This window comes from Halictus rubicundus, chromosome 2 (assembly GCF_050948215.1).
Source record: "Halictus rubicundus isolate RS-2024b chromosome 2, iyHalRubi1_principal, whole genome shotgun sequence".
Taxonomy (NCBI): domain Eukaryota; kingdom Metazoa; phylum Arthropoda; class Insecta; order Hymenoptera; family Halictidae; genus Halictus; species Halictus rubicundus.
The window spans coordinates 28429452-28442281 of NC_135150.1; the positions used below are offsets into that span (position 1 = coordinate 28429452).

Sequence of the window (12830 nt, forward strand, 5' to 3'; positions counted from 1 at the left end):
TTGCGGCGGACCAATTTCGATATCGAGACGATACGCTCGCCAGCTCGAACAAAATTTGTCTTGCCGCTTCGCGGAATTCTGGGAAAATGTTTCCGTCCCGTGCGGAATTTCATTTCGATTCACTGGGGATACGTTATTTCTCTGGGTCCATTCGTTAAAAGATGTTTTAAACATTCCTAGTTTTCTTCGTGTGATAGTTGTAGTGTTAAAAGTATTGATGTTGATGATAAACGGTGCGGAAACGAGGTCTGCAATGCGCATGTGCGAGCAGGAGAAGGGGAATGGGCGGATCTGGCACCGCCCACTACTATTCTGAAGATGCAATTGGTTTACGCCAGGAAGTTTCGAAAATATTTATGATTAAATGTGGCAGTCATTAATATCGAAGCAATTTAACACTTGTAACCATTGGATGCTGGCTCCTCCCACCAGATTAGTTTAATTCCTCCCGGTAATTCTATTTAGCAACTCCCATTAACTAATTTTTACGTTTGTGCTAGTCTCTTTCTAATTTTAGTAAACTAGTTTCCTCTTTTAGTTAGTTTCACTTGTCTCGCTAATTTTAGTAAACTAATCTCTAGCTCCTCCCACTAAATTCATTCAATCCCTCCCACTAAGTCTATTAGCTGCGCCCATTTATTCCTTTTCGTTTCTTCTACTAGTGTCTTCTCAGTTTTAGTAAATTAGTTTCTTCTTCTAATCTATTTCACTCCTTTCGACAATTTTACTGAACTAATATTCTAATACTAATCCTATTTAGTCCCTCCCATTTATTATATTCAGCTCCTGCAACTAACTATTTCTAGCTTTGCCCATTATATTTCCTTCAATTTCCTTTCGTATTTCCCTATCACTTTTCCCACCGTTTACTTTAGCTCCTCCTACTTGTCCCTTTTGGCTCCTCCTACCAATTATTTTCAGCTCCTCCCAATAAGTAATTTCTGCTCTCCTCTTCTACTAGTTTATTTTAGCTTTTACTACTGATTTTACGTGTCATTAATTCGTCCGGGGTCTACACGGGTCAACCGGTAAAGGGCGGACGATTCATGAACGAGAGAGCGTACGTTCTACACAGTTGCTCGCTGTCCAAATATTAACACTGAAGAAGTGAATTAGCGGGCACGTTGTTCCGACGATAACTAAACTTAATGTGCACCAGTTAGAAAGCCAAGGAAAACGGTTCCGTTGACGTCGGGCAATTCCCAAAAGACCCGAACGTAATCGGATTTCGCGGTTCCCCGGATTATCGAGTTATCGCGCGATCAACGACGCCATGTTTCCCCATTCAAGATTAATTACCCACCGATTCGTCATAATTCCTTCGAACAGTTCTCGCAGCTCCTTCAACCCACGACCCCGGAGTCACTGTTCGATCGATTAAAGATGAAATGACGAGAGTGCAGTGAATTCTCTATATATGTCGCCGAGGCATGGCCGATAAATGTCGCGAAATTCTGCCCACTACCGCGGGGTATACCCCTTGAGGGGCCCAGAAGCTCGAGAGACCGAGGAGTATAAGGTCGCGTGGATCAAAGAATATCTCCTGGCCGATATATGTCACCGGCGGCTAGACCCGTGTTTTGGACATATATCGAGTAAACACTGTATTTTGTTGAAAATGTTAAATTCAAGTATACTTGTATCTCGTACAGAGCTAGAAATCAGGGTTTTGGTTAAACAAAGACGGCTCTTTTCTCGAAAGAAAATTCTGACGTCGGGGAAAACGACGGGAAACATGGCGTCGGCTGCGTTTCGAAGACAGGAGGAGCACTGGGAAGAATTTCGGCTTAATCCGGTGACGTTCTCCCTTCGGCATCGACGAGGACCGCGATTAAGTGGCCCCATAGATATCGTCCGGGCTCGTTGTTCGCGGGAAGCCTCCTCGAGAAAAGAAACTGATCCCGTTTCCCGGGGCTCGAAATCCTGAAGCGAGGCGGGAAAGAGGCGGCTCCGTTAAAAATCGACGACCATAACGCCGGGGACTAATTATCGCAGCTCGGGAACTTGGATTTATCGATTCCCGTTAACTGGCCGCTGGTCCATTCGATGGGAAGATTCGATTATTTACTCGGGGCTACCTAACTCACGCTGATTTCTGACCTCGTGCACACGTACCACCCAGTTTCCATTCTTTGCCGATACTCTGCAACCATGTACTCGGTGTATCGTTCACCCCCCGCCCATTTTTATTACCCTTTACTATCGAAAAACGACCCTCCAACAAAATTTTTATCGTCCGTAGCAGCGGGTTTAGAAACTATTAAAAATCCTCATCCGTGGATCGTAGACTTTCATTTTTTAATATTGACGATAAAACAAATTCTCGAAGGAGAAATTTGTGATTTTTTCCTTCAATTTTAAGCTGATGGTTTCACAATTTCTGACACATTTTTACTTCATCCTCTCGGACGAAATAAAAATTCCACGACGAATGTTCAATTGTAGGCTCATCGAGGAGAATTAAGGAGAAGGCTCTTCAGAGACAAAGGGACGAGTTAAGACATTGTTGGAAGAGCTCGAACTTCGATCCGATCGAATTTCTCCGCATGATCGGCGCAAACCGGTGTATCAATTTATAATTCGCAGGCTCAACTAATTACCCAGCGTCTCGAACGATTTAATTCGGGCCGCGTTCCCGACGAATCTCTCGGAGAGCCCCTTTTAACGAGATTAATGGAAGATAAATAGAAAAGGATTGCGGAAAACAGGGACGAGGTTCTTCTCCCTGTTGTTTGACAAAGTCGACCGGCAAATTGCAAAGAACACCGGCAAACTTCCGCGAGCCGTAGAGCACCGGCAAATTGGGCCGTGAACCGACGCCTCTTTCGGCTCGAAGATTTGCATCGAGCAATTTAACTTGCAAATTGATCGCCCGGCATTTCGTGGCAGCGCGACGCGCGCCGAAACTGCTCGCGAAACGAAAGCCCGAAAAAATGGCGACACTGGAAATTCCCTGATGCGAGCATTTCGAACATGGGACTATTAAAATGCGTCGATTGATCGGCGGAGTTCTGGAATTTTATCTTGCAAACAGAAGTCCGTATTTGTTGTCGAACTGCCGCACCAATGCCCGTGATTAGACTGCGGATATTTTTGCAAAATAAAAATTGTCTGCTTGGACAATTCCACTATGATCGTACCGATCGATTTTGCTCTACTGCCCCCATTTTGTTTTAAATATTTTTGTGTAATTTTGCACCACTAATTTGAAATTTATTTGATGATATGTGAGTCTATGATCATACTAGTCTTACTGCATAAATATTTTGCAGCACTAATTTAAAATTTATTTGATGATATATGAGAGTCTATGACCATTCTAGTCTTACTGGATAAATATTTCTCAGCACTAATTTAAAATTTATTTGATGACATATGAAAGTCTATGATCATACTAGTCTTGCTGGATAAATATTCTTATTTAATTTTGCGCCACTAATTTATCATCTATTTAAATCTGTGATCATACTAATGATAATTGAAGTGATAATTGTGATTGTACTGATTGTTTCTATCTTACTCTCCTCTGCCATGAGAAATAATACACTTAATGATGTATTAAAATCTATCTAGCGATACATAAATCATAATTATTGATTTCTGGTTCGTTACCGATGTTGCAAATTATGCGAACTGCGCGAGTCTGAAGATAAAGTGGCATCCGCTGTATTAAGCGTTTAAAAATGGAATTGGTTTCCATTTAATTGCATATGAATTACAAACAATTAGTATTAATAATTCGACCGTGTGGTAGCAGTGCAGATGCTAGAATTCCAATTATTGGAATACTGACGCGGAATACACATTAGTTCAGATAACAACAATGCAAGATAAATTTTCGTATTGGGTAATAAATATATACATATATGATTCTTAGGAATAAATATGTCGCTAATAACGAATGTGCACGAATAATTTATTCATTGGGGCATTAATAGAGTCTATCATTTTCTTGGATCGAAAGTAGTGTAAAATTAAATTGACGATATCCTAGAATTTTCAAGTGTTCGGTAGAAAGAGTTTCGTATAGAATTTCACGTGCACGATTAAACAAAGCGTATGCACACTTCGATGCGTCGTTTTAATTATCCACGAAAATATGATTTCGCACGCGACATAAAAGAAAATCAGTCTGCAGATCTTTACACGCGCGTTTATGCATTCGTTTGCATTAATTAATTAGATGAAAGTTAACGCGAACGTTCTTGTTTTAATTTATTTCCGGTGACATTTTTCGCTTAACAAACAGGTACGGAGCTCTGAGCTTGCATAAATTATGTTCGCAAAATATTCGGCATTGTGCTTCGGCATTGTTGTGCTTCTGGAAACTGAAAATTCGCCTTTATTAATACTTGACAACATTTGTTGCTGTATATAGATCGATACAGCTGAAACTATTTATGCAATCATAGCTATTGTACAATACTTGAAATACAATTCCCATTAACTTTGCCGAACAAATGTACTTTAATCAGTAGATGATAAATCATTATTTTTATGGAGTATTTCATACAAATAAGGGCATTTCTTCACTGCGAGACTTTTCGTGCCAAAGATGAAATAAAAATAAACTAAAATTCGATCAAATACTGTAGATTCTTCATTGCAATTTCTTGAAAAATGTTCTAAAAATTTATTCGCACTAAAACGAATCTCCACAACCGTGCCTTCGTAATTGCTATGAAGGAATCGAGCAGACAACTCGATTTTTTTGCAAAAAAATGACATCAAAAAATCTGCAGAGCTTCCCAAAGAGTGTAAAGATTCACAGACTGGGTACAATTTCGAGTGAAATAAAACCAAATAAAATTTGACCGAACGTCTAAATTTCTATTAAAAAAAAAGTCAAACACGAAAAATTTGCGGTTCTTGCAAAAACTGGCAAGAAAAGTGTGCAAAGCGCGCAGAGAGTAATAGAGTAATAAAGAGTAATCGCTTAGTTGAATAATAGCGGAATAAAAAGCGTGTTGCGAAGGGTTGCTTGCGCCGACTGACATGGTCGGATCCCGAAAATCCTCGAGAGAGAGAGAGAGAGAGAGAGAGAGAGAGAGAGAGAGAGAGAGAGAGAGAGCGCAATGATTCTCCAGGATCGCATAAAACGATCGCTCGAATTTGTCGAGAGGGCTCGGCGTCGCTTGGAATTGCAAAACGCCGAAAGACAAACAGCGGGCGACGCTGAAGAGCTCGGCAACTTGGTGAGGTCCCAAGTTTCAGCACGGAGTATCGGCTTTCTCCGCACGCGGAGATCGTTAAAGCGAATTGGAAATTCAGCGGCGGCCGAGAGGATCTTTATTTGAACTTTTGCGGCACGTGGACGATTCCGGACCGGTCCGGGGACCATTAAACAATCGTTTGCCCGGTCTTACGATCGCGCACGGAAGAGAGAGACAGAGAGAGAGAGAGAGAGAGAGAGAGAGAGAGAGAGAGAGAGAGAGAGAGAGAGAGAGAGTGAGAGCGAGGGAATCACGAAATTTCTTGTAATTACCGTCGACCGGGCCGATCGAGAACACGAGGGGCTACCACCTCTCGATCGCCGATAAAAAGCTTTGAATTATAGAGGCGATGAATCACCGGTAAATTCGATCGAATCGAGTGAATAAAACGCCTTCGACGTCTTCTTTTTGTCCTTGCCCGGGGAAGGAAGAAATTTCCCTGATTTCGCGACTGCCGTGCAATTTCCATGCAATTGGCGGAACCGCTGTTCCCTCGGACGTCTTCTTTAATCCTCGCGCCGATCGAACATCTCCAACTTCGCTTTACACAGGCTAGTTTCCCTAACGAGACCGGCTGAAATTATGCGTTAATTATTGGCTGCATAGGGGGAATCTCTCGAGCAACATTTATCTACCGTCGAGCGGCCGCCGCGTGTTGCACGCGGTTTTTTACTATCCTCTTTTATCGAGATGTAAAGGTTCAGTTTTGTATCTTAATCTGAGTATACAATACTTTCTCCTGAATTTTTATGCGGCACTAAATGCTAATCGGGATCGCCTAAAGAGCTGCCTTAAAAATAAAATTTACACACTATATACAATTTTCACTTTTAACTGTTCTAACCTCTCAGAACAAAGTTATACATTTTAACAGGTACATTTAACGGTCCAATGCCGCTTATATGGCGGCAAAAAGAAAATATAAATATATATAAAATAAGATAAAAATATTTTCCTTTCTATACTCGATACAAAAATGTTGAGTCCACAGTTTTTCTTCCTATGAAAAATAGCTTGAGGCTTAAGGGCTTAAGGGTTAACAGTAAAATCATTCCTCAGGATTATTTTTTAACGAGCTCTGAAAGTTGTTTGTACCTTGTTTAATGAAACCTCATATCTCTCCTTTGATATTTTCATAAACCTGCAATTAACGCAGGCAATTTTTATCGTCCATGAAAATCCGTGATCATTCGGTGATTTGAACTGGATCAACATTGAAAGTAAACGCGGAAAATGTTAACTTTGCATAAGCATCTGGTGCTGATTACTCGGTAATTTTGAGACAAGAGATTCAACATTGAGAACAGCTCCATAATTTTCAATTGGCTATCGGAGCGCTGGTCGACCGTAATATTGATTCAATTATCGAGTAAAAATGGCCGACTCGTTTGTCTTCCGCCTCGTAGGACCAATCGTTTTCAATCTTGGACCGCGTGGGATTAAAAAACGACCGGCCCCCGACGATCCATCGTTCCCCGTGACATTTTTCTTGTTCATTGGTCGCAGAACCCCCTTATCTCTCTCCCTTTGGCATCCAACGACGCCCATTCGCCGGCAATGACAAGAAATTTCGCGATGGCGTCCTCCCGGCGCGGCACCGATATGCAAATCACCAGGAAGTCGTGCCGGTCGTGACACAATATGTTAAAAAGACCGGTTTCGGTTGCTATCCTTTGACGAAATTAATCGATGGCCCGCGGGGGCGTGTACCACGGCCATAAATCAGCTCCGAACTGCGAACACTATGCACAGCCCTCCTTCTCTTTATTTACGAGAAATTGCAGATACAGAAAGAACGTTGTCTACAATTATTCCTAAAATGAACCCTGGTAACATTGAAAGGGTGGTTTCTCGGATCCTGTTGCAACATGTGCTATTCCTCCCGTCGAGAATGATTTGGGACAATTATTTATTGTTTGTGTCTTCAAAATTGTGACACTAGCAAGAGAAAAGAAAACTTGGGATTGGCAATAAAATACTAAGACGGATCAATTTATCAATTTTTCTCAACGGCGTGTATAATTAAACAGAACAGAACGCGAAATGACAAAGCAAAGACCGCGATTGAAGAGAAAAATTTTTTTCAAATTCCTGCACCATTCTTATTCCGAGCCGGGTCGAAAATTGCTCAAAGTGACAGTTATTAATTCGCGGCAAAGGATCAGCCGCGAAAGTCGGAACAGGTGACCCCGCGTCAGGTCTCGGCGAAAGAGCGGAGAAAGAAACGTGGCTGAATTTATATAAACAGCCCGAGGAAATAAAGCTGATGAGCTCCCCCGTTGCTCGACCGCCATTTGAAATGCAATCAGCGCGGAAACCCGTTGAATCCCGAAATGAAACAGCCCCCGTGATCTCTCTTCCACGTGTACACCCCGAAGCCGCTTCCAGCTCCTTCACTCAACGTCTGCTTAATAATTTTCGGTGTACCGGTAATATCCTTGCGATTCGCTCAAGCAATTACGAGCCTGTGAATTCGGAAGCATGAAAGCTTCGGGTGCGAGGAAAAAACCATAATCCTAGCGAGGCGGGACGCTTTTCACGATTTTCATGGTGGCTACATCCAGACTCACCCATTAACACTGGAACTACCGAGTAATAAATGCGACTGACGTATATCGCTTTTTGTAACAGTGACAAGACTGTGCAGACTTCATACAACTTTCATTGTAATATGTGCTTCAATGAAGAGGTTCGTTAAAACATTTTTACAATTTCAGTAATTGCAAAAGAAAAAATTAGGAACCAGTCATTTTGACTGGTCCGGTAGTTCTAGTGTTGAATATTTTAAGGATTCTCTGAACTCACCATTTGAAATTAATGGAGATTTTACTGGGTCTAAATCCTCAAAACTACCACTATGGAACTTAATTCTCCTTCGTATCATTGCCCTCAATTTATGGGGGTTCATCGGTTCATTAATCTAGGAAATGAAGTTCCATTTTACCTCGATCCCACAATTAGAATCCAAGGTGTACTCGGCAAGACTTTGAATATAGAATATTTTCCTTGTCTCAATATAAATATGTGAAAGAGATAATTTCTGGAAAATTTATCAAAACATTTTTGTTTTTTAATATTTCTCTGTAAAAGTTTTACTGACACGTTCCTGATTAAAACGAGCCCAAACACGATACGATTCGGATTACATTTGCTCGTTTAGTCCACGATTTAGTCGAGCCTCGATTATCCGAACCGATATTTAAATTCTCCATTCCACGTGTTTCGATGTAAACAATTTGATCGAAGACGATCCATATACAACACGATTCACTGTACAGATCAGTACAGACTTAATCTAACACCGTGGCTACGTATTTGCGAAGTTCGGATAATCGAGGTTCCACTAAATCGTGGATTAAACGAGTAACTATGAACCGAACCGTGTCATGTTTGGTATCGTTTTAACCAGAAAAACGTCACGAATGTTCCGGTAACAAAAGAATTAGGGTCTGTACAGGACACGTCTCTGTCACATGCGTCGAGGCGTGATCGTTTCCGAGAGAAATTGAATGGGTGATGCTGGTTTCTAGGTCTCGAGAGAAGAGGCACCTGGAAGCGATTCTTGCTGAACAAGGGGTCCGGGGGCAGTGGAGGTACCCCGCAGCACACTTCAGGTACATCAACGGACACGGAGTTGACGACCTTGGACTCGCACGACCTATGGCTACCGGAAAGCGAGCTACCGCCCTCGGCGATGTCCGCCCTTCACGCGTTCGGCGCCGAGATGCTGAAGCTGTCGAGGGGTCTCGAGGGCATCGGGAGCCCAGGTAGCCCCACACCGCTCGGCACCCCGAGGTCCACGCCCCAGCACCTGGTGCAGCAGCATCAGCAGCAGCATCAGTTGCACCGGTGCACCTACCGCCACGGGTAAGGGTTTCAACCATGATTGGTAGTCGAATGACTCGATAATCGAACAGATTGGGAACTTCGTTGAACCTTTGTCTCCCAGACCACGACAGGATTCCTTATTTAGAAAAGAATATCGTTAGATAAAATCTTAACAATGGCGCAGAACACGTCTTCTGTCGGAATGATGCTGAAAGTCTATCGCCGCACATACGACCGAATGACCAAATTACGACGACAAAAATATAAAATGAGATTTTATTTGAAATTCTGGTTAGAAATGCTTATAAGAAGACTGCTTAATAATTATTTTCGGGAAAGTAGATACTTAGAGTTAATTGGGGTCATAAAAAAGGGTCAAGGGTCCATAGTATGTTAATTAAAAAAAAAAGTTAAATAAATTAAAACACTAAATTATTTCTGTAGGTTTTAGTGAGATATAATATGCAATAAGAATATTATTTTACAACCTCATTGTTATTTTCATCATTATCATAAGCATCATCCTTCTTTTTTTTTTTTTGTTTTTTTCGCATACCTTATTTCATCAAAAGTTTCGAAACAAACACTTTAACTATACGTTTTATTTGTATTATACAATGTTTAGAAAGTTCACTAACACCAAACTTGTCGAATATATACTTTAACATTCGTTCATTACACTTAAATGACGAAAACTTGAAAAACTGTTCACTTCTTAACACATCAAATAGACCTCTTTTCTTATCACATCTTCTCTCGTAAGTTTCATTTCCTTTACAGCGCGATCGACGCGACTACCCGTAAACAATCCGATCTATTGATCGATAGGGCAAAGATGGGGACTCATTTTTTAATTTTTTATATTAGTTATTAGCCATTTTTTCAAACTAGTGAAGAAAAATCGGTGTACTATTTGGAACTTTTTTTACAACTCTAGCTAAAGTAAACATATCAATATTTTTTAACCAAAAATAGTATATGATAGAACATACTATATCAACAGTATGTACAACTTATCATTGTGTTAGCAATAATTGCAGATGAAAGTACGTACCTGACGCTTCGAAATCCATGTAGGAAACTTGGCGAATTTAAATCGGTGAAAATAGGATGAACGCAATTACGTCGTCAACAATACTGGCGCAAACAACTGAAATTCGCCGTCCGAACCATAACCTCACTTTGCGCATGCGCACCAACTACAATGTTGCGTTAACAACAAAAATTCTCACGCTATATTGTAGGCCGTTTCTTAGAGTACGTTATGATGGTATTTGTCATTAGTTTAGAGAACATTTTTAAATCTACTTTTGTCGTCGTAATTTGGTCATTCGGAGACGTATACTCGCCGCGAGAAAGAATTCGCGCCGACACACATAAATATTCCTCGCAGAAGAAGCCGGGTTCTCGGAGCGGAGATTTATCCACGAAAAATGTCGGAAGTTGCCGAACAAAGTTTCCGCTGGTCGTGCTTATTGAGGAAACTTGTGTTTTATGCAGCGAGCGTTCGACGCGCCCCCCCTTCTTCTTGGAAACGACGATTTACCCTATCTGCTTTCGCTGAGACAAAGACACTACTCTCCCTATCCGCGGAATCGCATTCCGGTCGACGTTCCGAATCGAAGGCTCGCCGACGTTTCAATAGACCGGCCCCCGCGTTCCCGAAGAGAATACCGAAGAACGCGGTGTTCCATTTCACCGGGGAGGGCGAGGGGGGTGTCACCGGCTGGAAAATAAAATACAGGCCGAAGCGTCGTGAAAGAAATCCAACCGACGCGACGGGATCAGGGATCGTCTGTCGATCCCTGGTTCAACCGAGAAACACCTGTCACGCGAGATTACATCGAACTCGGTGATATTTCTGTGCCTCTGTCGCGGCGGCTCCGCTTGCGAACATGTTCCGAGCAGAAATGGGACTCGCTTCGGATTGACATTCTCGCGGAAACTGCAGCTGCTGAACTGTCACGATCTGTGCAGAATTATACAAACGGTCGGAAAGTACGGTCTGAAAGTTTCAGGTGGTGTAACCTTCGGGAGATGCTTCAGCTCCTTGTTTAACTGATGAGGAGGATCATTGATACGGAGCATTCAAATTTTAGAGCGTCGCGGAGACGTGACAGATTGTGCGAAGCGTGTTAACACTTTGACTGGCAAACTAGAATCCTCAAAAATTCTATAAAATCGAAGCAAGTTGTTTAATGAAATAAAAATTGAAAAAAATTAAATGTATGATATTGAGTAGTCTTACTTGCATTTTACAGATCCTAATTACATTTCGTGCAATGAATATATTAACGTAAAAATTCATTTTAAAACTTCTCGTCTTGCAATCAATGGAAATATTTTTTATTTTGCAGTCTATTCGTAATGATTAGGAGATAAATTACGGGGAAAATCGTAGAAACGGTATGATCGTACAGAGAGAGAGAATTATTTAATATTTCGGTTTAGGAGCCTGTGACCTGGTATAAACCAAGGACATTTTCCCATCAGGGGTTGCAGCACCCATAAAAATCAATAATACACTTGACAAACTATGGTGGATTGTTTATTGGTGCACTTATCTCTAGAACTATAAAGGAGAAGAAGCTTCTCGAGCCCATCAGCTGCGAAATATAGAAAATGCACCAACCAGAGTGTTCTATAAACAATTTTTATTCCCACTTGTGTCTACCGAGTCTGTATTCTAAAATCGCCTCTAGTTCAGTAAAAATATATCTCAAAAAACGAAGCGGAAGGTCAATTATTATCTAGATTCAGTTAATTGAGCCTGTGCAAAACGAGTACACGTTGAAGTAAAACATTGTTCACCATTAGCAACAAATATTACCAGAAACGTGTTCATACAAAAATTCATCGTCATGAAAAATGGCACGTTTGGTCACTAATGGTCAGTTCGTCTAATTCATATTTTCGAGGGGTTAAACAAGATTTCCGAAAACCGCGTTTTTAATATCCAGACTGCGGATCTTTATACAAATTCCTATTTTCGCAATTAACACGTTAACTGCCACATGTCATTCCCAGAGATTCTTACAAAATCAGAGTAATTTAATTAATGAAAGCGAAACTGTAAATGTCGAATGTATTACAGGGAATGCTGTTCAAACCCTATTGAATTCTAAAGAACTTAACCCTTTGCACTCAGCGCTAGTTTCAATCTAAACCTAAATTTTTCTTCCGTCTTAGAATATTTTCATTTTATTCATACGAAACTGATCTGATTTCTACCTATAATATTTAAATGTTTAGTAATCTATTAAATTGAAATTTTGTAATGTAAAAAATATTTTGTAATATTTTTTGTAATTTCTTTGAAATAATGCCACAACAATTTCTAGTGGTGCTTCAGAGTCACCACTCGAGTGCAAAGGGTTAATAAAATTCGGTTTATCCGTATATGTCACAATAAAATTGAATGTCTAAACCCAGTCAAAAATCACTGTCAGTCATACGTGACTGACGTGGCAGTCAACGTGTTAAAGAAAAATCTGACGAGCTGGAAAACACAATTTGTTAACTAGAAAAATGTCTTCTGGTAAAAATAAAAGGAACATGGTGTCAATTTTCCCAACACACGTTGCCTGTGGATTGCAGATTCGAAGACGCCATGAACGCATAAAGATCCGGCGGAGAAATGTCGATAAATCGTGAACGAAAAAATCCGACACACGGGAGTCTGATCCGTCCGATAGTTCGAGCGTTGAAGAATCGGAAATTTGGCGCGGCAATACTTTTTCGGTTTGCTGGAAAATTCGCAAGGAACGCGAGGGAACCCTTCTTCCCTTC

General features: G+C 41.0%; 2 protein-coding genes across 2 annotated transcripts in view; one reads left to right on the forward strand and one right to left on the reverse strand.

Moving 5' to 3' along the window:
• 5-ht2b (5-hydroxytryptamine receptor 2B) overlaps nt 1-12830 on the forward strand; it is a 114701-nt gene that overhangs the window by 84208 nt on the left and 17663 nt on the right. The window contains exon 4 of the mRNA XM_076806456.1: nt 8744-9080. Coding sequence (XP_076662571.1) covers nt 8744-9080 — 337 coding nt within the window. The remainder of the gene's footprint in view (nt 1-8743; nt 9081-12830) is intronic.
• Nucleotides 1-12830, reverse strand: part of Rpn2 (Regulatory particle non-ATPase 2) — a 99542-nt gene that overhangs the window by 7951 nt on the left and 78761 nt on the right. The window lies entirely within an intron of this gene.